General features: G+C 48.7%; 1 protein-coding gene across 1 annotated transcript in view; it reads right to left on the bottom strand.

Annotated features, from left to right (window-relative positions):
• LOC144761157 (uncharacterized) overlaps positions 1-26,150 on the bottom strand; it is a 43,661-nt gene extending 17,511 nt beyond the window's left edge. Inside the window, exons 1-3 of the mRNA XM_078646653.1 lie at positions 26,121-26,150; positions 25,551-25,607; positions 405-527 (exon numbers count right to left, since the gene is read on the bottom strand). Coding sequence (XP_078502779.1) covers positions 405-527; positions 25,551-25,607; positions 26,121-26,150 — 210 coding nt within the window. The remainder of the gene's footprint in view (positions 1-404; positions 528-25,550; positions 25,608-26,120) is intronic.
• Positions 26,151-26,381: the final 231 nt, after the last annotated feature.

The raw sequence follows: 26,381 nt of genomic DNA on the forward strand, positions 1-26,381 counted from the left end.
TAGGTGACTCTTTTGAGTATCTCCACTGTCATATTTGGGCAATCCTCCAAAGCCTCACTCAGATGTCAGTGCCCGCTATGTTGCAGAGCATTGTACTTTATGCTATTGGTTTAAGTGGCCCCATAAAACCCCAGAAAATCTTTTACTTACACTAACACAGGAGCTCACTATCCAAACACATGCTTTTGCTGGACCTGTATTTTATATGCAGACTTTGGCCAAATTGAGCCTCATTTGTGGTACAACACACTATGGATCTCGAAAAGTGAATGGATCAAGCATTGGTCCAAGTAGATTTTAATACAGGGGTATCATAAGTTATGATTCTAATCTTAGTCACAGTTTCAGTATCTAGCTAATACTCATAGGCGGCCTCTTGTGAAGAAGAAACAGGAGCAGCTCACCTTGAAGACTTGATCCCAAAGCGATGACACCTCAGTGACATATTGGAAGGACACAACGTATATGATGATGGAGAGCCCAGAAGATACACCGCTCGCAACGTTTGATATCATTCCATTCCTCACCTGTAAGAATAACAGTTTTATTGTTACAATATGACCAGAAAGATGCAAAGATGCTGACATTTGTAGAAGAAGAAATCAACCCTCTCTTCCCACCTCAGATATTCTTGGTATAGCTTACTTTCACTCACTGTACATTGTCCTACAGAACAGGAGAAATCTGCCACTGCCAAGGTCACATCACTTCACTCCATGGCAATCCCTGATGATTATTTAAATGTCACTTAACCATTTGACAGGGCCCTTGCACAGATCTCCTTCACTCATGTTGACTTTATATCCAACGTCTCCAAAACCAGTTTTATATGTACTAACCTGACCACCCTCCTGCCCACTTTTCTTAACCTGTGCTCTTCTCTAGATTCAAGCATGATGCCCATCTTTTCCATATCTTCCTTAAATTACCTCTTCACCATACTCCAGGAAGCTAACCCTGGTTGTTACCACTGGCTCTACTCAACATCAGACCCAATGTCTTCTCCACTAGCCAAGAAGCCAACAAGTACACTTCACCCTTCTCCTCAACCAATCACCAGTATATACCCAGAATGCTTTGAAGCAGTTATAGAATTCCCTAACTGAAAGGCCATGGCAGACTCAGCTGCCCTCTCCAACTCAACCAGTCTCCATTTCCTCTTTTCCACAGCTCTGAAATGGCTTGCATTCATTCACTTCTCCTTTTTAACTTTCTGACTGCAAAAGTTCTACCTCCAACAGTCAAGATTCTAAAAACTACTCATCACACAGACTGCTCTCATCCAAGGCATCCTTACCTTTAGATTTCTCAGCCACCTTTTCCTAGATCTCTTGGTGGACATCTGCTAACCTCCCCTATCTGCCCTGGGCAAAAGTGCATAGTACCCTGCTGATTCATCTAATTCCTCAACCACCCTGCAATCTCTATCATGTGCCACTCATTCAAATTCCCACCAGTCCCTGACCACAGGAGATTTATGGCTCAGTTCTTAGTCCCTGTTCATTTTGTATACATCTCCCATAGCAGACATCCCTTATTTGTGTTCTCTTGCAAACTACGTGTTGATTACACCCACACACTTCCTTGCTCTCCTTTAGGTTCCAACCACCACTCAAAGGCCAGAATTGCAGATGTTGTTATAGCCTTCCATGGCTTTCTGGCACTGGAAGATACTCTGCAGTCGTTTCCAATCATTTAAGTAAACTACTTTCTCTTGTCAGCCATACTCTACCCTTCCCTTTATTATTGCACTCTTCAGGCTTACGAACATATTCATGATTAGTCAGAAACCATTCAGCTAAACATGTGCATGTTAATTGTGTCCTCCTTTATGGCCCACACTTACATTCCTGCCCATCTCCTCAATATCTACAGTATCATAACTCAGATCTCCCTCTATCTAACTAAGACCTGACCAACCACCTGCTCTGAGTCCATTAGACCATTGTAATATAGCCTCGCGATAAAACTCCCATGTCGCCATTTACCACACTCAGCCATGTCCTCATTTCACACTCTTCTGCAATCTTCCTCAAAACATTGTATCTCCTGCTATGCTCACAAAGAAGACGGTATCTCTGCATGGAACACCACCCTCTTAAGAGGTTATGCATTCCTCATTAAAAAGATTCGCAACTTGTCATCACCCCCAATCTTGTTCCAAACATCTCGACCCTTTCCTACTTAGCACACCAGTACATGCTAACTACTCTCACCCTTGGATGCTTTCCTCTAGAGTTGGAATGCTAGACTGCTAGACATGAGAGCATTAACCTATCGCTAAAAAGACTCTTCCTCCCGGATCAACAAATTCCTCAATAAAAGCCTGCTATGACCTTCGCCAATATCAAACTGCGACCACTTACATGAGCCCCCTTTGTCTACTCATATCAGGATCTGAAGCTTACTATCAAATACACCACGTCACCTCCTTGGTCTATGTGTTTCATCTACTTCTCACTTCCTATCTACCACCTATTTCTAATATTGTAGGGCATATTTTCTCAAGATGTTTTCAATGATAGTTAAAATTGAAGACACAAAGAGACTGGAGGCTGAATAGGCTAGAGCTAGAGAACCGTGGGAAGATGTAGGATAACCTGGAAATGGATTTCTTGAATCTAGAGAAATTCTTCAAAAGAGAATGCACCACTTTAAGAAGGTTGCTGCTTATCTTGTATATGAAGAGCTGATCCACCCAGTAGTATATATGGCTATTCTCCAGAGACATGCTATGTATTCATTAAACTTGGAAGTAATACTCTGCTGCCATAGGACATATCATTCCATGAATGAGAGGACAATCAGCATTAACACTCATTGCAACCTCATATGTAACCCACTCAGGGAATAGCTAAGGATTGTATTGGCATGGAGACTAAACTCCCTCTTACTCAATCAGCTAATACCTAACCATGAGAGTTGACTCAATCTGCCTATATCACTTATGGGTGGCTTAGTTAGATAGAGGCTGATGAAATTTGATATGCTGCATTGACAGAAATTATAGGTCCACAGTATTGTAGAGAAGCAAGTGACACTTATTGGATCAAACTTTCGTCTTCTGGATGGACTTGCTGTTGGGTATGTCATGGAATGATGCAGTAACTGCTGTGGGAGTCATCTGTTCTACAATGGATGACACTATATTCTTCAGATGATATGGGGATGCTAGTGGTTACTCAAGCTCCTGGGTCAGCTGGCATCTGGCCGTACTGCTCTGACTCCGTAAGACTATGGATTTTGAAGGTGTTGCTCACCTCCCACCTCCCCATCCCAATATCCAAAGCCTCAAACACTGCCTAAAACCACTGTGGAAAGGCTAGCTTAGTATGTGGCGCACACATATTCAAGTGATGCACCTTGCACTAATCTAGACAACCCTTATGGTAATTTTGGTGGTCTTAGATAACCACGGAAAGCTCTCAAAGTGGTAGCTCTGGAGAGCACGCTTATCTTGAAGGAGTGTAATGCAGGTTGCTTTACCAACTTTAATCAATAGAGTAAGTTCAATGAAAAAGAACCACCCAATGTGAATATAAAACTAAGTATATTTATTAAGCAAGACACCCATTATCACATTGGTATATCTCTTACCCAGCGATATCAACACACTACAGAAAAATACTTTTAAAATATTCATATAAGTTGCACAAATACACACTGGTCTCACGGGGGAGACCAAACCATATATGAAGAAACTGGAATGCAAAGGAGAATGGGACTTGGACCAGTAGATTCAGAGGAGCTGGGGACACAAGGAACTACCCAAGGTAAGTATCCAGGAACCCCACAGAGGCTGTGTGCAGAGTGGAAACACAGCTGTGTGCCCAATGGAAGTCAATAGAGAAGTTGCAGTTGCAGTTTTAATAAAATAGGACCCTTCCGTGAGGACCCTGAAGAAACCCTTTGCAAGACAGAAGTGTGAAGATCCACCTCATATATGGACGCCCCAGGAACCAGGTTACCTGCACCAGGGAAGCCAGCCGCATAGGGGTGTAGTGACGTTGGAATGTGCCATACACGGCAATGGGAGTTTTGAAGAAGATGTCTCTGGACTGTGAAGGAGTCCGGTGGAATCCAAGAGTGGATTGTGACTGTGAAGAGGCTGCAAGCAGAGTGGACAGAGTCTATACCACTCTGAGGTGACTATAAGGCACGAAAGCACAATGCCCACTGTAAGAACTGGGACCACCAGTTCTCCGGGGGGTAGCTTGGCTCGAGCAGGAAGGCAGCCAGGGGCTTGCGTGTAAACCAGCTACTCAACACACGCATCCACTGAGACACGAAGTGGGCGCAATAATGGAGACCACACCAGTAGTTGTGTTTGAAAATCAAGATCTTTTATATAGGGTTTGGATCAAGGCAATTAATGCATTAGTAAATCATCATCATTTCATTAAAGTACCTCATTAAAACATTTCATGAACGCCTTTCAAAATACATTTCCTGTAAAATGATGAAACATTTCATTGAATACTTTCAGTAAAGCAGGAAACTTGAAGTAACACAGCCTGTCGCGTTATACTATTCAGCAGGCTAAAAGGGTACTTTCCTAAACTATGGGCTAGCACTCAGGAAGCAAACATAACCATTTCCTTTTGTAAATATCACCAGTTTAGTAGCCAAGGTCAGATCATCAAAATAGTACTGTAATGAATCATTGGGGATCAGGACTTAACCTCATCAGGAACTGTAGAAGCCCGCCCCTGCAAGAAATTCAGTACAGGGAAAAGATAACCCTTTTATCAACAGGCTTAAAACATTTAGGCCGGCATGAACAATGCAGGCCACCAAACACCAACAGTCAAAGACGGAATGATCTTATCACCATGGGGCTGGAAACAGTTAACTCAATAGGGCCTGCTCTTCAGGCAGGTACAGTACTTGGCCCCAGCTCCTCATGCACAAATCAGGCCCCACGACTGCTCGGGGCTCAATGGGGCCAACAGGGCCCAGTCACAGCGCTCCCCAGGGGAGGGGCGAACTCGGGGCCTAAAACCGGCCTTCCGCCCGCCTCCCCTGGGGGTTACCTTTGTACTTCGGCCCTCCGGGGCCCTTGCGTTGGTTCTGCCGAAGGAGAGGGGTTCCAACCCTCCCGGGGCCTCACTCGACCCGGCGCGGTGCAGGTACAGCTTCAGGGCACCGGCGCCGGGGACGAGGCGAGGTCAGCATGCGGGGCAGATCAGAGGGGGCTTCCGGGCTCCACGGCCCCCTCCGCGACGAGATGGGGCTTCCCCGGGCGCCGGGGCTCAGCAAAGAAGGCCCGGGGCAGGCAGCCAATGACTACGCGGCAGTGGCGGGGGCACCGCCGGTGACGCGGCGGCGCTCCCGTCACGTGATGCGGGCCACAGATGCTTCAGGCCCAACGCGGCCTGGTGTGCGCGATGCTGCGGCCCTCTCCTGGCCTACGGGGGCCGCCGAGGGTGACAGGATGAGGCGACGCTCCACCCGGGCGCCGGGGGTCCAGACGGAGGGTGATTTCCGGCCCAGCGCGGCCTATCGAGGATTCCGGCGGCCCTCTCCTGGCATACGGGGGCCGCCAATGGGGGTACACGCGACCTCTGAGGAGATTCCTAGACTCCTCAGGAGGGCGCAGACGGCTCCGGGCCGTGGCGGTGAGTCAACCTGGGCAGTGCTCTTACTTCCCCGAGCGCTACGGGGCAAACACGCAGCCAATGTAGCGCGTGGGTCAGAACAGCGCCGAGAAGCGCTGGAGGCACTCGATGAGGGGGCGCTCCCCGTGGCACGGCAGGGCTCAGGGCAATAGCGATATTCAGTCCAGGCAGTCTCTGACACAGCGCTGGTTAGGGGACAAGTCACAGCGTTTCCAAATCATGTAGCAAATAGGCAGGCAGAATGTAAGGCAGAGAGAGTCAGTCAGGGGGGAGACTGGTGAGGCTGATAGGCCCACGGCAGGCAGGGGGTACGCAGGGAAGCACAGTCCAGTACCTGGTCGATCCCCAGCAGTCTCTGGTTAAAGCAAGTTATGTTCTTGGCGCTTACATGGTTCTGCGCCCTTAGGTGATGGTTTCTTGAAGAGGGGGGGTGGGGGTTGAGTTGCAGGCTTGATGAGTTTTCCTCAGTCACTGCAGATGGACCCTGGGGTTCCCTACCGCTGGGCCAGATCAGGGGGCTAGTCTAGGACACCTCACCCAGCTTAAGAGGCAGCACGTAAATCCTTTCACTCCCAGTAGCATAGGTTCCTAACTAGGCCCTCCCGCCTAAAACTCCTGCGTGGGTTCCCCAGGTCAGTGATGCCCCAACTGACTGGAAAAAGTTCCCTCCCTTGCTTAAGTATGCCCAGGTCAGGCGGCAAAAATCAGCTCCGCCTTTCTTCTGGAAGGTTCCAGGCGCTTCCCCACTCTACCTATGGACAGGGGATGGGAGGCTGGCATTGCAACATTGTATGGGGATCCAGCGAGCTCCTGGCAACTAGGGTGCTACACTAAAAAGACCACGCTGCAGTAGCAGGGGCCAGTGGCAGCCATGTTTGAAGTAGAGAGCACCTGCACCCTAACATGGATTAGCCATGAAAAGGTGCCCGAAGACCTAAGGGCCAACAAAAAGATGGTGGGAAAAATGAGGCAAGGGCAAAAAAACACAGGGGAAGACCACCCTAGGGCTGACAGGTCTAACATGCGTCCCCCCCAGCTGAAAGTGGGGAGAGCTACCCAACCTCTAGGGAGTTCTCGTCACTAAGGCGAAAAAACCGGGAGAGACCGTCAGCATTGGCGTGGTCAACTCCGGGCCGATGTTCCACCCCAAAGTCCATCCCCTGTAGGGAAATGGACCACCTTAGCAACTTGGGATTTTCACCTCTCATTTGCATGAGCCAGTGAAGGGGTCGGTGGTCGGTTTGAACTAGGAAGTGAGAGCCAAAAAGGTATGGCCTCAACTTCTTCAAAGCCCAGACCACAGCAAAGGCTTCTTGCTCGATGGTACTCCATCGCCGTTCCCGAGGGAGGAGTCTTCTGGAGATCAAGGCCACAGGTTGGTCTTGGCCATCATCGTTGAGTTGCGACAGCACGGCGCCTACTCCATGCTCTGAGGCATCTGTCTGCACGATGAATTCTTTTTGGAAGTCCGGAGTGGCCATCACCGGAGCAGTGCACATCGCGCGCTTCAGTGTTTCAAATGCTTCCTGGCAAGCAGCTGTCCAGATGACCTTGCGTGGCTGCTTTTTGGACGTCAACTCGGTCAAGGGGGCCACGATGGTGCCATATCCCTTGACGAACCTGCGGTAATAGCCAGTAAGGCCGAGGAAAGCTCGGACCTCAGTCTGAGTCTTGGGGGGCTCCCAGGCCATGATGGTCTCAATTTTGGCCTGGAGGGGTTGCACCTTACCCCCGCCCACCAGGTGTCCCAGGTACACGACAGATCCCTGTCCAATCTGGCACTTGCTAGCCTTGATGGTGAGGCCAGCGCTTTGCAACGCCCACAGCACCTCCTGGAGATGCTGCAGATGGTCCTCCCAGGTGCTACTGAAGACAGCTATGTCATCCAGATACGCCGCTGAGAAGGACTTAAGGCCAGATAGCACCTGGTTCACCAACCGCTGGAAGGTGGCCGGAGCATTCTTGAGCCCGAAGGGCATCACTCGAAATTGGAAGTGGCCCTCGGGGGTGGAGAACGCTGTCTTCTCCTTCGCTCCATCGGCCATGGCAATCTGCCAGTACCCTGATGTCAAGTCGATGGTGCTGAGGTACTTTGCTGCTCCCAGCCGGTCAATCAGCTCGTCTGCCCGTGGTATCGGGTGAGCATCTGTCTTGGTGACAGAATTCAACCCCCGATAGTCCACACAGAACCGAAGTTCTGGTGTGGTGCCCGGTGGAGCTGCTTTCGGCACCAGCACGACCGGACTAGCCCACGGGCTGCTGGAGGGTTCGATCACACCCAGCTCCAGCATCTTGGTCACCTCACCCTGGATGCTGTTCTTCACTTTATCGGACAGCCGGTAAGACTTGGTTTTTACTGGCGGACTGTCCCCTGTGTCCACATCATGGGTACACAGATGTGTAATTCCAGGCGTGAGGGAGAACAACGAGGTGTGCTGCGCCAATACCTGGCGGCAGTCCCTCTGTTTTTCTGGGGTCAAGGATGGAGAAAGGACAACTCCCTCCACTGAACCATCCTTCTCCTGAGCCGCTAGAAGGTCAGGAAGAGGCTCACTTTCCTCCTCCTCGCTCCCATCCGTCACCATGAGGAGAGCAAGCTCCGATCGCTCATGGTAAGGATTCAGGCGGTTGACGTGGAGCACCCGATGGGGCTGAGGGGGGGTCTTCAAGTCAAAAACGTAGGTGGTCTGGCCTCGACGCTCCACAATCTCGTACGGACCAGTCCACCGGTCCTGGAGGGCACTAAGCTCCCCAGGCTCCATGACCCACACCTTCTGTCCAGCGTCCAACTCTACCGTCCGAGCGTTGCGGTCATACCACTCCTTCATGACGGCTTGGCTAGCCTCTAAGTTGTCTGAGGCTTCCTTCCATAGCTTGGCCATCTGGCTGCGGAACGCCAGCATGTAGCTGACAACATCACGGGGAAGCTTCTTCGAAGTTTTCTCCCACCCCTCTTTGACCAGACTGAGGGGTCCCCTAACGGGATGGCCATAGAGCAATTCGAAGGGGCTGAACCCGACTCCCTTCTGGGGTACCTCGCAGTACGAGACCAGCAAGCAAGGGAGGAGGATGTCCCATTTCCGCCTCAAGTCTTCTGGCAGGCTCCGGATCATCCCCTTCAAGGTCTTATTGAAGCGCTCTACGAGCCCGTTAGTCTGGGGGTGGTAAGGAGTGGAGAACCGATAGGTCACTCCGCACTCCTTCCACATGGCCTGCATGTAGGCCGACAGGAAATTTGTGGCCCTGTCCGACACCACGACCTTGGGGAATCCCACTCTGGTGAATATCCCCATCAGGGCCCGCGCCACCACAGGTGCAGTAACGGTCCTCAGAGGGATGGCCTCCGGGTACCGAGTGGCGTGGTCCACCAATACCAAGATGAACGGATGTCCTGCAGAGGTCGGAGGGTCCAACGGCCCAACGATGTCAATGCCGACCCGCTCGAAAGGGGTCCCGACCACCGGGAGTGGTTCCAATGGGGCCTTCACTTTGGTCCCCGTCTTGCCACTGGCCCGGCAAGTCTTGCAGGTCTTGCAATAGGTGTCAGAGGCAACTCTCATCCTGGGCCAATAAAAATGTGGGACTAGCCTTGCAAAGGTCTTGTCCTGGCCCAGGTGTCCGGCTAAGGGTATCTCATGCGCCAGTCCCATCAAAAAGGCCCGGTAACACTGGGGGACCACTAAGGCCCTCGAGGATCCATGCACCGGAACCCTTGGCTCACTGTACAGGAGGCCATCCTCCCAATACACGTGATAACTGCCGGTCTCTTGGTTGACCGCTTGGGCTTCGGCCTGTCGCCGCATGCCTTCAAGCGTGGGGCACTCCTTCTGCACCCGACAGAATTCCTCCCGGGTAGGTCCTCCTTCCACATGCCACTCGGCAAGGGTTGGCAAGTCCCCACGGGGATGACATCCACCTCCACGGACTCCGGGGATACCTCCGCAGGCTCCCCATCCATCACACGGGGCGTGTCCTCCACTCTCCTCTGGACCGGCATTGGGTTGGCCCGTTGTCTCAGGCTCCAACCCGGGTTGAGCTTCTTGCCGGGCAGCTATGGACCGCGTGACTACGCAAGTCCACCCTGGTAACCCCAGCATCTCAGTGTGGGCCTTAAACTCCACTTCCTTCCAGGCGGTATGTTCTAGGTCATTACCGAGCAGACAGTCCACAGGCAAGGCAGGGCTGATCGCAACTCTCAACGGGCCCGACACTCCTCCCCACTCAAAGGGAACTTGAGCCACAGGATAGTAGCTCATTCTGCCGTCAGCCAACACGGCCGGATGGAACACATCAGGTACTACCTGCTCAGGGGACACCAGCCGCCTCACTACGGTGGTCATGCTGGCTCCTGTGTCCCTCAGAGCGTCTACCTCCTCCCCATTGACCTTCACCCTCTGCTGGTACTTAGCAGTATTCGAGGGTAAGGGCGTCACTGGGACCATCTCTCTATCCCCAAGTGAAACCAGGGTCAGGCCTGTCCACTCCCCTTCCCTATCTAGGGGCAGCTCTAACCCAAGCCCTACACTAGCCACCCCGGGACTCTTGCCACCAGTGGGGGCTGGGGGTCGTTTGCGACACTGGGCATCTCCCTTGTAGTGTCCGACCTCTCTGCACTCATAGCACCGGACCACTTTTGGCTGCTGACTCTTGTCAGGGTAAGTGGGTTTTGGGGAACGGTTCTGAGATGGGGTACCTACTCCTTTTACAAACTGTCTAGTTTGTGGGCCTCGTGAGAACTCCGTTCTTTTATCTCCACCCTCTTTCTTCTGAGGGGCGCCCTGTCCGCCTTTCGGGCCATCTCCCCCGGGGCCCTTGTGTGACACCCGGGTGCTAATCCAAGTATCCGCCTCCTCCGCAAGCTCACGGGGATCAGTAAGCTTGCGGTCCACCAGATGTTGGCGCAGCTCCGGAAAACACTTATCCAGGAGGTGCTCTCTCAAAAAAAGGTTATACAGACCCTCAAAATCACGCACCTCACTGCCACACACCCAACCATCCAGAGCCTTACGGGCATACTCAAAAAAATCCACCCAATTCTGCGTGGACAGCTTATGGCTGCCACGGAACTTCTGGTGATACCTTTCAGGGTTGAGGCCAAAGTGTTTAATGAGCGCCTCCTTCCTGGGGGTATACCTAAACTGGTCTGCCTTATCCAGATACAGGAGGGTGTCCCTAATGTCAGGGGGTATATACCGGTACAAACAACCTCCCCAATGTTTCTCGGGCACCCCATGGGCAGTCAAGGCCACTTCATACGCCTCCAACCACCTGGCAATGTCATCCCCCTTGGTGTAGCTCACTATCACCTCCTTAGGCAACCAGAATCTGGGCTCCTGATGAGCCTCTGGTACGCTGCCACCATTCGAACTCCCTGGCACACCCAACTATAATGCTTTCAGCTCCATTTCCTTGAGCTGAAGCTCGTGCGCCAGCTACCTTTCCTCCATAGCAAACTGCTTATCTTCCCTTTCTCTCTCCCTCTCGTGCTCTAACTTTGCAAGCTCCCACTTCAATCGCCTCTCCTCCCTCCTGTCCTCGTACTCCTGCGACGATGCACTCCCCTTTGATACACTACTCCCTGCCCCGGAACGTCTTCCTGGCAATACATTGTCTGACATGTCATTGTTGAGTAGGCCTGGGTCTTCGTGAGTGTCCGCCTCCCCGTGTGTGACCTGTTCCCTCTGTTCCTCATCCTCTCTCTCCCCTGGGTGGGCCCTTACCCATGCCCTCAAAGCGGTACGGAGCTCTTCTTTGACAGCTCTCGTCCCCACAGGCACCCCCATCCCCTGACAAAACTCCCTTAACTGCACTACAGTGTACCTATCAAGGTCAGTCAGCTGGAACTCCATTTTGTCAGGTGGGAACCCAGATAACCTGAAAGAAAGATTCTAGGACGTAGGCAACAATGCTGGGTCAACACAGGTTCCTACACACTTTGCAGACTTAGACAGTGGTGGGCAATTGAGTTAGCTTGTAGGCACCACAGGTGTCCAATTAATTGCAGCGCACTCTGTCCCACTGGAGGGTGTTAGGTAGCTACAGGTCCTGGATCCCACCGCTCGCCACCAATGTAAGAACTGGGCCCACCAGTTCTCCGGGGGGTAGCTTGGCTCGAGCAGGAATGCAGCCAGGGGCTTGCGTGTAAAGCAGCTACTCAACACACGCATCCACTGAGACACGAAGTGGGCGCAACAATGGAGACCACACCAGTAGTTGTGTTTGAAAATCAAGATCTTTTATATAGGGTTTGGATCAAGGCAATTAATGCATTGGTAAATCATCAGCATTTCATTAAAGTACCTCATTAAAACATTTCATGAACGCCTTTCAAAATACATTTCCTGTAAAATGATGAAACATTTAATTGAATACTTTCAGTAAAGCAGGAAACTTGAAGTAACACAGCCTGTCGCGTTATACTATTCAGTAGGCTAAAAGGGTACTTTCCTAAACTATGGGCTAGCACTCAGGAAGCAAACATAAACATTTCCTTTTGTAAATATCACCAGTTTAGTAGCCAAGGTCAGATCATCAAAATAGTACTGTAATGAATCATTGGGGATCAGGACTTAACCTCATCAGGAACTGTAGAAGCCCGCCCCTGCAAGAAATTCAGTACAGGGAAAAGATAACCCTTTTATCAACAGGCTTAAAACATTTAGGCCGGCATGAGCAATGCAGGCCACCAAACACCAACAGTCAAAGACGGAATGATCTTATCACCATGGGGCTGGAAACAGTTAACTCAATAGGGCCTGCTCTTCAGGCAGGTACAGTACTTGGCCCCAGCTCCTCATGCACAAATCAGGCCCCACGACTGCTCGGGGCTCAATGGGGCCAACAGGGCCCAGTCACAGCGGGAGGGGCAAACTCGGGCCTAAAACCGGCCTTCCGCCCGCCTCCCCTGGGGGTTACCTTTGTACTTCCGCCCTCCGGGGCCCTTGCGTTGGTTCTGCCGAAGGAGAGAGGTTCCAACCCTCCCGGGGCCTCACTCGACCCGGCGCGATGCAGGTACAGCTTCAGGGCACCGGCGCCGGGGACGAGGCGAGGTCAGCATGCGGGGCAGATTGGAGGGGGCTTCCTGGCTCCACGGCCCCCTCCGTGACGATATGGGGCTTCCCCGGGCGCCGGGGCTCAGCAAAGAAGGCCCGGGGCAGGCAGCCAATGACTGCGCGGCTGTGGCGGGGGCGCGCCGGTGACGCGGGGGCGCGGCCGGTGACGTGGCGGCGCTCCCGTCACGTGATGCGGGCCACAGATGCTTCAGGCCCAACGCGGCCTGGTGTGCGCGATGCGGCGGCACTCTCCTGGCCTACGGGGGCCGCCGAGGGTGACAGGATGAGGTGACGCTCCACCCGGGCGCCGGGGGTCCAGACGGAGGGTGATTTCCGGCCCAGCGCGGCCTATCGAGGATTCCTGCGGCCCTCTCCTGGCCTACAGGGGCCGCCGAGGGGGGTACACGCGACCTCTGAGGAGATTCCTCGACGCCTCAGGAGGGCGCAGACGGCTCCGGGCCGTGGTGGTGAGTCAACCTGGCCAGTGCTCTTATTTCCCCGAGCGCTATGGGGCAAACACGCAGCCAATGTAGCGTGTGGGTCAGAACAGCGCCGAGAAGCGCTGGAGGCACTCATGAGGGGGCGCTCCCCGTGGCACGGCAGGGCTCAGGGCAATAGCGATATTCAGTCCAGGCAGTCTCTGACACAGCGCTGGTTAGGGGACAAGTCACAGCGTTTCCAAATCATGCAGCAAATAGGCAGGCAGAATGTAAGGCAGAGAGAGTCAGTCAGGGGGGAGACAGGTGGGGCTGATAGGCCCACGGCAGGCAGGGGGTGTGCAGGGAAGCACAGTCCAGTACCTGGTCGATCCCCCAGCAGTCTCTGGTTAAAGCAAGTAATGTTCTTGGCGCTTAGATGGTTCTGCGCCCTTAGGTGATGGTTTCTTGAAGAGAGGGGGGGGGTTGAGTTGAAGGCTTGATGAGTTTTCCTCAGTCACTGCAGATGGACCCTGGGGTTCCCTACCGCTGGGCCAGATCAGGGGGCTAGTCTAGGACACCTCACCCAGCTTAAGAGGCAGCACCTAAATCCTGTCACTCCCAGTAGCATAGGTTCCTAACTAGGCCCTCCCGCCTAAAACTCCTGCGTGGGTTTTCCAGGTCAGTGATGCCCCAACTGACTGGAAAAAGGTCCCTCCCTTGCTTAAGTATGCCCAGGTCAGGTGACCACTCTCTAAGGCGGCAAAAATCAGCTCCGCCTTTCTTCTGGAAGGTTCTCTACCTATGGACAGGGGATGGGAGGCTGGCATTGCAACATTGTATGGGGATCCAGCCAGCTCCTGGCAACTAGGGTGCTACACTAAAAAGACCACGCTGCAGTAGCAGGGGCCAGTGGCAGCCATGTTTGAAGTAGAGAGCACCTGCACCCTAACATGGATTAGCCATGAAAAGGTGCCCGAAGACCTAAGGGCCAACAAAAAGATGGTGGGAAAAATGAGGCAAGGGCAAAAGAAACACAGGGGAAGACCACCCTAGGGGTGACAGGTCTAACACCCACCAATATAGAGTGGTTCAGAAGAGATGACGGTGACCTTGTCGCTGCAGCTGTGACGACCTTGCACGCAGAAGAAGACCAGGAGCTATGCACGATCTGTCCACATCAGATGTTTGTGTCTTGTTGGTTGGTGTCTTGCAGGAGCACCAACAAGCCTTGGTAACCGCAACTGGTGTGGAGAGTGACATGGAGCAACCTTTTGGGACCAGCAAGGTCCAAGGGGCTCACCAGGTGCAGGAGAGTAGGAGCAGGTCCGAGCAAGCAACAGAAGACCCTCAAGAGGACCCACAGGCCAGAGGCACAAGAGTCGCAAGAGGACCTCAAGCAGCTCACCAAAGTCAGGGACCCACGATGCAGGAGATGCAGGGAGGACTCTGTTCTTCAGTAAGTGAGGTGCTGGAGGCTGTAGCTTTTTGTAGCCCAAAGATCTGTTGAGTGCAGAGCCAACAAGCCTTGGCAAAGGAAAGTTGATGCAGTGTACAGGGATTCGTTTCCGGTAGCCCCGACAAGGGATACTGTCTTCCACATTGCAGGGAAGACAGGTCAGTCCTCTAGGGAGCCACAGAACTACCACCTGTGTTGCTGAGCCTTAGGATGTCTGCGGGATGTCAGGAGCGGCAGACTGGTCAGCTTTGTTATGGTACCTGCGGATGCAGGGGAGTGACTTCTTCACTCCAAGGGAGATTTCTTTGGGTGTCCTTGATGCCCACTGATATTTTGGAGAACCTGGATGTAGAACAGAGACAGACAACGCAGAAGACTTCAAGAACAGAAAGACCCGGAACAGCAGGGTCTTCCTAGGTGCAGTCTTGGTTCCAGTCAACGTCCAAATATGTCCAAGTGTTCAGATGACTTGATGAGTGACATAGTTTCAGAGTGGAGTCTGGTCCTTCACCGACTCTGAGGAACCACCCACAAGGTTGAGAAGGGGTTAAGACATCTCAGGGGTCCCTCCCAGAGGAAGGACTGGACAGAGAGGAGGATACTCCCATGTCTTTTGTCCAGTTTCGCGCCAGAGCGGGACCAAGATTTCCTAAACTGGTTCAAACTGGAGTATGGAAGAAGGGCACCAAATAGGCACTTCAAAGCAGTCTGATGGTGCTGGCAAGCGCCCCCCACCCCAGCCCAATACACTAATTCCTGTCTGGGAGGTGGTCACACCTCCCTGTAACAGGAAACCTATTGTTCCCCTTTCCCCTGCTCGAAATTGGCTCAGCAGCAGGAAGGCAGAATTGTGTCTGTGGTCGGCAGCAGCACTAGCTGGCTTGCAGACCATGAAAGGTGGTTATCGGGAGTACAGGGGGGGTCCTCTAAGGAGTCCCCCAGTACACGGGATCGTCCTTCCAACACTGGAATCGGTGCTGGGGCATGATTTCAACATGAGCAACATACCCAATATACGTCTTAAAAGGATCACTGACAGAATATCGACGGACAGAATATCGAGCTACAGGAATATTGAGTCTACAATATCGATGGACAGAATATCAACAGCCTATCTCTACAATGGTAAGTACAAAAATATAGAAACCAAAATATTGTTGTTTAAAATATCGTCGTTTAAAATATCGTTTTTAAAAAATGTCTTAGAAATAGTATAAAAATAATTATAAAAGAAATATAATTAATAAAAATCACAATTATTTAAAAATGTTAAAAACTGATAAATGTTAAATGTAATATAATTTTGTAAACTATACAATACACACACATATATATATATACCTGCAATATAAATATAAAAATCTGATATATATATATTAACTTATAATGTAAAATGAATATTTATTTAAAAAAAACATATTTTACACTACATTAACTCTAAAAGTAGGTAAATGTTGGATAGCGTAGGAGATAACATTTACTATTCCTGCTACAGCAAATGCAACAGTAGGGAAAGTGTTGAATAGCGGAGGAGAATAATTTACTATTCCCGCTCCTGTGAGTGCAACAGTAGGGAAAGTGTTGGATAGCGGGGGGGTTAAATTTACTATTCCCACTCCGGAGAGTGCAATAGTAGGGAAAGTATTGGATAGCGGGTGGGTAATAATTACTATTCCCACTCCAACGAGTGTAACAGTAGAGAAAATTTTAGATAGCGGGTGGGTAAAAATTACTATACCAACTCCAGCGAGTGCAACAGTAGGGAAAGTGTTGGATAGAGAGTAGATAAAAATTACTATTCCCACTCCAGCGAGTGCAAAAGTAGGGAAAGTGTTGGATAGCAGGTATGTAAAAATTACTATTACCACTCCAGTGAGTGCAACAGTAGGCAAAGTGTTGGATAGCCGGTATGTAAAAATTCCTTTTCGCACTACAGCGAGTGCAACAGTAGGGAAAGTGTTGGATAGCGGGTTGTAAAAATTACTATTCCCACTCCAGTGAGTGCAACAGTAGAGAAAGTGTTGGATAGTGGCTGGGTAAAAATTACTAATCCCACTCCAGTGAGTGCAACAGTAGGTAAAGTGTTGGATAGCTGGTGGGTAAACATTACTATTCCCACTCCAGCGAGTGCAACATTAGGGAAAGTGTTGGATAGCAGGTATGATAAACTTACTATTCCCACTCCAGTGAGTACAACAGTAGGGAAAGTGTTGGATAGCGGGTGGGTAAAAATTACTATCCCCACTCCAGCGAGTGCAACAGTAAGGAAAGTGTTGGATAGCGGTTGGGAATAATTTACTATTCCCACTCCACCAAGTGAAACAGTAGGGAAAGTGTTGGATAGCGGAGGGAAATAATTTAGGGGCATATCATCAAGGGCAGTATCGCCGCTTTAGCGGCACTTTTTGACGCTAAAGCGGCGATAATCTTAACTCCCTATCAGCATGGACACGTTAGCACGTGTTTCAATGCCTTTTCGCAATTTTCCTGAACGCCCCGCTGTGCATCTCTAATGAGATGCAAAGTGGGCGTTCCGCCCAAGAATAACGTGAGAAATGTCGCTAACCGACATTTCTCCTATCAACAAACCTCCCGCTAACTTGGATGGCGATAAGAAAAGTAGCGCTAACCGCGCTTATCACTTCTTTTCTTACGCCTGCTTTCAATCTGACTTAGCCATTATATCCAATGGAAGGTGGATATAATGGCTAAGTCTGCCCTGCCCTATCAACAATGTATCGCCAATCGTTGTGCGATTATTTCTGGATCTCCAGCGATAATCGCACATTTGGAAGCTAACTCTGGAATTTTTATTGCTTTGGAGATAAGCGTCGCTGATAGTGCGCTATCTCCGCCATAAAATCCAACGATAGCCGGCAATAATTATTCTAGCGCTAAGCGCCCTTAGCGAAAATTATCGCCAGCCCTTGCTGATATGCCCCTTAGTATTCCCACTCCTGAAAAATAACCTGAAAAATAATTAACAATAATTAACAAATAATAAATTTTTCAAAAATAATTTACCTCCCACTATATTTCCCTATAAACGTCACCAACAATATAGTAATATATTACACAATTAACATAACTATTTAAAAATGAATTAATAACAATTAACACGCAAATTAAAAACAATCAAAAATAAATTAGTTCACAGCATTAACACTATAAAGTAACTTTAAATACATATTTTATATAAAAAAATATATATAACTGTTATTAAAATTAAATTACTCCCCTCCCTACTGCCCTATCAACCCACAACCAACTCATTAAAAATTACACAATTAACATATTTACTAGTTATGTATTAATAATTAATATCCAATTAATAAATAATGAATAACATGTTTTAACACAATTACCAATATAACATATTAATTACATAAATATTAATTAATTATAATTTATTAATTAATTATAATTAATTAATTAATTATAATTAAATTACTTCCCACCCTACTCTCCTATAAAACCACAACCCGCTCCTCCAAATATTACGCAATTAACATATTTACCAAATTAATTATTAATAACCAATTAACAATTAACACATTTTAAGAATAATAAATTATTAAATACTAAATATTAATTAATAAAATTATTAATCAATTCATTTAAATTAAATTACTTCCCACCCTATTCCCCTGTAAACCCACAACCTGCAATATTTATGGTTTCTTTTAAATTATTAACTTCTAAAAAATTATTATTAAATATATTATAATTAAATCACTTCCCACCCTTTTCCCCTGTAAACCCACGACCCGCTACGGAACTAAAATAGTCAAAAATTAATTGACATAAAATTAATTACTTGTAAAAAATTCAAACATACATTGCAAAAATAAGCTATACTTTTAACACATATACTAACATAAAAAACTCAACAAAAAATGTGATATTAATAATAACGATATTTTTACTAATGATATTACTAACATTGACATTAATTAAAATGATATTTCTTACCTGCATGTTGATATTCTGGTCGATGATATGCTTGATGGTCAATATTCTGTCATATCGATATTTAAACATCGATAGAATGGTATATCGATATTTAGACATTGATATTATGTCTGCATACCGTCATAAAATGGCTGACTGCACTTTCAAAGCCTGGAGAGTCCACTCTGGGGTTTGTAGCTGTGTCCTGCTAATTCAGGTGCACCCTCACACTTATTACCAAGCACCGCACCCTCAAGACTGAAGAGCCTGCCATAGGGGTGACTTGTAGGTTTTAAGTGCAGTGACCTTAGATATAAGGAAACGTACATCTGTTGTGAGAGGTGGAAACACCAACTCACACAGGCTGCAATGGAAGTCCTATAGTTACAGCTTAAGTGGTCACCCATGGGTGGCACAACATATGCTGCAGCCCAAAGGAGACCCCTGGGGTACCTACGCCTGGGTACCTTATACTAGGGACTTATAAAGGGTACACCAGTAGCCAATTGCGGAGGCACCAAGGTACTTACTAGAACCAATTTAGGAGAGAGATACCGTTTCTGGGGTTCTGATTAGCAGGATCCCAGCAGACTAGGTCAAAAACACACCGACACCAGGCAAAAAGTGGGAGTAACCATGAAAGCAGATCCTACTTTCCTACACCCCCAACCACCCACGGATCTGAAGATGTGGTTGCTCTGCCACCCTAGCAGGTTTGTAGTAACCTTAGGTCTGATGCTAAATTATGTTCTTTGTTACACCTACCAAGCCTCAAAACTGTGACCTCCAAGACTCTGGACAGGTTCTCATTTCACTAGGATAAACTACTGACATATCTCCACTGTCTAAGGTCATATTGGTAAATTCAGAAACAGGCTTGGGAGGATCATATGTTAAATAAATCTAAGGGATGGTACCATCCAAATCTATCAACAATTGGCCAAAACGTTCTCTTGCAACTGAAGAGGGTGCAGTTTGCAGAGAAAAAAATGAAATTCTATGTGGTCTTCCTGGACTTCAGACAGGTTCTCACTATGGTTAACTGTAGTTGACATTAGAGAACGATTAAGAAAATATCACCAAAGACGAGTCTGAGATGAATGATCACAACTTTGTGTGGAAAAAACTACTGCACATGTCTAGGAGGAGTACAGGGCAGAGGAGCAAGACGATAAGAATCGGAAGGACAAGCAAGTGTACATTTTGCTGGAATTTCTGTTTAATTTGCTCACAACCAATATCAAAGAAACCCTCATTCAGGGAACAAAAAATGAACTGTGAGTTGGCCCAAAAGCCTTAATTCTCCACTAAGTAGGGGTTTGTACTCCTGGTGAAGAGCGAACCTAAAATTTTGGAGAACATCGAAAAGTGTCCTCATTAAGGCCTCAACCTAAAAGTTTTAATTTGATTTATAGAGCACCCATAGTCTTGGCAGGGTGGTTCAGAGTAATGAGGGTATCAGGGAGAAAGATGGTTGAAGACTATCACCTGGTAGACACAGAGCAGGTGGAATTTCACTCCTCTTCCAAAATTTACAGTCAGAAATGCTGGGGTAATGCATTCTGGAGAGGAGTCTTCATGGTGAAGGTATTGAACATGAACAGATTTCAAGAAAGCCTTAATTAGACCAGAAGGCTATGGACGGTACAGCAACCTAACAATATAAAGCTACTACTGCAAACACCATGGAAAAATACAAAAGTTTGAAAGGCTTATGTGAGACATTGGGTTGTTGGTTGAGAGCGGTCAACCTTGCTCAAGGAGCAACCACAATCCTTGTCAGGTTGAAGTCACAAGCAAACCCTAAATTAACCTGTGCTCCACCTCTGATAGCTTAACCCTAAGCAATGAGGTTGTGTTACACATCAGTGGCGTTGCGAAGTTCTGGTGTGTTGATGCGTCATGCAGCATTGTTTCCGAGGAACTGTGAGGCTTGCAATGCAGTTGTGCATCATCTGTGTGAAAGCCGCAGCCCAGGGCTTGCGATGCAGAGTCCTGCATCGTCATCGAGGTCAACGAGGCGCTTCTGATTTGAAGGCCTGCGTCAAGGATGTGTAGTGCACTGGTGGTTGCCGAGGGGCTGAAAGGCTTGTGATGAAGAGTCCTGCGTTGGCATCGAGGATACCGTCAACAAGGGGCTTGCGATGTAAGAAGTGGTATTGAAGAGGTGTTGTGCACTGGCTCAGATGCAGAGTTTTTGGGATGTGATACGTTGGATCTGCTGGGGGATGCGATGCACAGCAGAGGGGATGCGTCAGTTCTGCTGGGTCCGCAGATGGTCTGACAGAGCGCCTTCAGGACCACTTCCCAGGGTCTGGGACTGGGATGGCACCACTTGGCAGGGCAAGACTCTTTGGGGTCTATTATGATGGCGGGCAGACAAAGTACGCCGCCACCGCAATGGGCAAAAGGACCACCCGCCATATGTGCGGCAGTCCCGTGATGCTGATTAGGATGCACCCATCAAACAGGCGGACGCATCCAGCATTTTTTACATTGCAGCAGGTGGTGCTTTGAGCAGCACCCGCCGCAATGTAAAAAAGGCATTTGTGCATTTGCATGCACAGGCAGGCACCGCGCGGTGCCTGCCATGTTGTGCATGCAAATGCAGGTGGGTACCGTAGGTGCCCCCCATGTGCACCCCCCAACTCCCCAATACCTTGGGCGGCGCAACATGGCCCCCACATTCAGGCACCACATGCCTTTCCATGGCGGCAATGCTGCCATGGTAAAGCACATTCCTGCCTGCATTATAATATGGATGGCGGTGTCTTGCAGACACCGCCATCATATTATGCCCCTTTTCCACCTGGTCTCCTGTTTAACCGGCGGAAAACCAGCGGACGGTCTTTCCGTCTGCCGGGGTCCCCCCCCCCCGCTATCATAATATTGTGGGGGGGAAATGGGATGAGGGCGGTTGTCCTGGGTACAAGTTGTAGGTCCAGTCCTTCTGACTCAGACAGGTAGGGAGCAGGGTAGCAAACCAGATGGGCAGCAGTCCAGCATTGTGGCAGTCCTTCCAGCAGCACAGCAGTCCATCTTCCTGGCAGTCTTCCACAGGTCCAGAAGTGCACTGAAGAGTTGGGGGGGTCTGAGGGCCAATATTTATACCTGGTGCCCAATATTAAGGAGGAGAAACGTCCAGTGACTTCCACCTCCTAGGTGTGCTTGGAATTTCCTGCCTCCCTGCACTAGCCCAAGCTTGTCTGGGGGGGCGACAACAGACTAGTGTCAACCCCCTTTGTGAGAGTGAGAGTGCTCAGGCAGGGCCTTTGGGATATGTACATGTGGTAGGTGACAGCTCTTTCTCCTCTTTAACTCAGAGTGGCCTATTCTGCCAAAAACTAGCATTGTCTCACTGTTTGAGAGCTATACAGAAAAACCACTTGCCAGCTACACCGAGTCATGTGACTGAGGATACAGGCAGCAGACACCAAAGGGTCGATTCCGATCCGATAAAAAGCGCTCCGAATTGCCGTTCGGAGCGTTTTTTCCCGTACGAATCGTACCCTGCAACGTCCCGCGTATGTACGACGAAGTACGATTCGTACCGGGAGCCGTACTCCGTACGAATCGTACAGGGACCGTACGAATCAAATCCCCATACGAATCTCCCTCGGAACCCGCTATACGCGACATCTGTTCGCGGCTGCTTTTTTTCAACCGGAAAGTACGATTCGTGTTGGGTACGCACCATATGACCCTTTTCCTACGGGAGCTGAAAACAGCCGTAAAAGCAGAGTTCGACCCGAAACAGGTACGGAACGCCCCCCCCCCGGGTACAGTGCGTACACCCCATGATCGCAGGGGTATGCACCGTACCCCTGCGATCACGGGGTGTACGAACCGTACCCCGCGATCTTGGGGTGTACGCACCGTACCCCAAGTATGCTGGTTGTACGGTGCGTACCCCATGTCCACTGGGTGTACGGTGCGTACCCCCCATGATCGCAGGGGTACGGTGTGTACCTCTGCAATCATGGGGGGGTACGCACCATACGGTGTGTATGTGAATGTGCGCTTTTCCGTACGAATTGCCCTACCTGACGTGGACCGTACAAATCGCGTCCTGATACCCCGGTCAGGATCGTACTCGTCGAGTCGTACAGTGCGTGTACGAGTCGTACGGAGACGGCTCCGGATGCGAATCGTACGGACGAGAATTTTACCGGATCGGAATTGCCCCCTAATGGTTGGGATAGGGAAATGCCAACTTTCTAATTTGAATTTTCAAAATTGTATAAGAAATCTGAGTTTATCATGAAAGAGGGATTTTAATTACAATTCTATAGATACCAAGCTCTACCTGTCTACATGGGAAGTTATCACTTATTAAATGTAATAAGACAATCAATATTATCCTTTGGGGAGGGAGACCTTGTAGTAGAGAAAATGAATTGAGAGTTTTTTCACTACCAGGACATGTAAAACTTAAATGTACATGCCCTACCTTTCAAATAGGTTACACCCTGCCCTCTCTGCTTTGTAGGGCCTGCCCTAGGATTGACAGGTATTCAAAAGGAAGGTTTGGGCCTGGCAAAAGGTTATTTTGCCAGGTTGAAATTGCAGTTTAAAACTGCACACACAGGTTGCATTGTCATGCCTGAAACATGTTTAAAGGGCTACTTAAGTGAGTGGCGCAATCAGTACTGCAGGCCCACCATTTAATTTACAGCCCTGGGTCCATGTAGTACCACTTCACTATAAGCAAATGAAACATGCCAATTGGGTATAAGCCAATTGTACCATGTTTAGAGGAGAGAGCACAGGCACTTTATCACTGGTTAGCAGTGGTAAAGTGCACAGAGTGCCAAGGCCAACAAAAACGACTTCAGCAAAAATGGGGCAGTGAAGGCCAAGTCCAACAACTGTGAATTCCCAAGCCCAAGTTACAGTATGACCCCATGCAGTAGAGGCACACATGATCAGTAGTAAGGGTGTGTGCGTGTTGAGAACAGATGAACGCGAGGATGCTGCACCACATTTTCGTTTTCCCTTTGTATGAGTACATGAGAAAATTGAAAATTAGGTAGATCTTGCAAAACCCAGAAATAAGTTCTGCTTAAGACATGTTGTTCACCTTTCTTGATGATCAATACATGATGCAACTGCTGAAGCAGGGGATGTTTTAGGACAGGTTAGAAAAAACACTGACGCAATGAAACACAGGGATGCATCTTTATATCTTTTGTGGGTACAAGAATATCAGTTATTCAATTTAACAGACCGTTGCATTAAAGTTTAATGTTGGGTAGGCAGTGGGTAGAAGAGGGTGCCAGAAGGGAATGGGAGATACCCAGTGAGAGGGGTCTGAAGGGGCGTGAATATTGAACAGTAAGGGAGAGAACTATGACTTGCTGATCTACTCCCCCTCCCCCTTGGAGATGGTATCCTCCATATGAGCAGAGGCCCCCATCTACCTTGTATTAATCATGTGCACTGTGAGAAGAAGGATGTGATGAATGGGGGAGTATTTTAGTTAAAACATTGTGATGCCTTTCACCAGAGGTCTGATGCAGAACATCTGCAGGCAAATAATATGAGAGTGTAGAGGAGAAACACATTAAAGAAGGGAGGAATGGAGAGGGGTTTTGGTAGGGAGGGACAATGAAGTGGTAGAGAGGAGGGGGCACTGATGGACAATGGGGAGAGAGACTGAGAAAGAAAGGACGAGGGTGGAGAGCAAGGCCAATGCACTCGAATAAAGCACAAAAAAATAAAATAATAATGGGATATGGCTGAGAGATAGATGGGGAGTAAAACGAGACAGGTGGCAAAGAGAGAGAGAGAGAGAGCAAGGTGGAGCTAGAGAGGCAGGAAGAGAGGGAAGGGATGGGAATATAGAAGGAGAAATAGGAATCTTTTTTAGTGATCACTCAAAGCACCAACTATCCGTGACCCTTCATGAAATGTCACCCTGCCTTGTGAGACTGACTTGTGTTACATCGACAGTTCTTTCATTACCAGTAATCTCGGAGCAATCAAGCCTCGTGAGACACACATATTAAGCAGAGAGGCCATTGGACATTTACATATTTAAAATAAGCAGTTGTTCCTCTGGTCATTAAGTTTCATGAAGTGTGGTTTGCAAGTTGTCGTTTCTGTGATTGGGTTAAGAAGTATCACTGCAACCACCACTCATTGCAACTCGGGCAATGGGAACAGTATGGGTGTGACTGACCGCTGGGCACTGGGGCTAATATGGTTTATGTGGGAGGTAGCATTTCCCTGTCAGCTCATGCATAAGGTCTTTCGGTGTGGTACCACAATATCAGCTTTCAAATATTGACATTGTTTACTGGAAGCATGTGGTGCAAGACTGATGGTGTGTGGGCATGTTTGAAATGTTATGCTTTCCTTAAGTGAATTTGTGAATTATCTCTATATAGGTTTTTTATTTGCATGACATTCCTTTCTTCAGCTGTTTGAAAGCCTTAATTATTGTTCTATAACTGTGCTTTCTTTCCACTGAATTGAGATGTGAAGTTTTACCTTGCTCAGTTGATCGGTGCACAGGGATTTGGTTTGTATTTTGGAGTTTTCCACTGATTGAACCATAATGTTTACTAGGGCCGGACTGGCCATGAGGGCAGGTCATGTTTTGGCCGTTTTTAAGCTGTTTGTCGGCCTGTTTTAGGGTTTGAAAGGCCGGTGTTTTCTGTTGATTTCCCTGATATTAGAACAAACATTGTCTGCAGCAAGCTCAAATCCCTTCCGTCTTGCACACCTAGCAACACACTTGAAAAACACAGCATGTCCCTACAAGTTCAAAGCTGCCCCAATTTGCAAACATGGGCCAGTTTTTTTAGTTATCTAATTCACTAAAGGGGGGGGACTTTTATTTTGGTGCCCAGGGCCAATGTTCTGTCCCAGTCTGACCCTGATGTTTGCATAATATAACAATCTGCTGTGTGAATGTTTGTCTATAACTAGTTTTGTAGATTCACTCGTGCACTTTAAGAGAACCTAAAAAAAGACAGAGTATATGACATCTTATATAGTCAAGTCTACGAAATACGATCCATGTAAATTAGACAAAGAAATTATTCCTCACCAGGGAAATTTTGGGGCTACTACTTGCTGCGATCAGGAACGATCCGGAAATGATGTACTGTCGGACAAAGAAAATAGAAATGAAAAAAAATCGTTAGAAATTCAATTCAAACGAACACAACTTTAATTGTGTAGAAAATAAATACAGAATATTATTAGCAAAGTGTTTTCTAATTTTTAATTTTGTAGAAAATAAATACAGCATATCATTAGCAAAGAGTCTTCTAATTTTTTATTTTGTAGAAAATAAATACAGCATATCATTAGCAAAGAGTCTTTTAACTATGGACAAGATGGCGAAGATGCCGAAGAAGCTACTGGGCTTTTATATCTGAATATGAATGACACTAAATGCTGGATGCGACCTTAATGTAATGACGGAGCCACCCGGCCCGTCCACACACGCACGCACACACACCCAGAGGGCGGGCTCGCCCGAGGGTATAAATAAAGGGGCGCAAGACCGCAAGGGGTCTTTGGCCCAGAATGATAGATAGTGTCTGTGTGGGTTATTTCAAAAGAGTCAGGCCCTAATCAGTGGTGTAGGTATTACACTGCCCTCATAGCTCACGCTATCACACTGGCGACGAGGCGGGTCCATCCCACGCCTCGCCCCCGCGGACTGGTGCTAGCCCAGTGCCCTGTCCGTGGTGCTCGCGCTATCTAGCGCTCGAGCTGCCGCCAAGATTGCGCTGCGGGTGCCTACCCCGCTGAGCCCACCTGGTGTTGGTGCCTGCGCCTGTGTCGGCGTCCCCTGAAGCCCACCGGATCTCCCGTATCGTGCCAGATGTGGCGCTGAGGTGAGGAGTCCCCTTCGCGGGGTGGCCGCGCT

This window comes from Lissotriton helveticus, chromosome 1_1, assembly GCF_964261635.1.
Source record: "Lissotriton helveticus chromosome 1_1, aLisHel1.1, whole genome shotgun sequence".
Taxonomy (NCBI): Eukaryota; Metazoa; Chordata; class Amphibia; order Caudata; family Salamandridae; genus Lissotriton; species Lissotriton helveticus.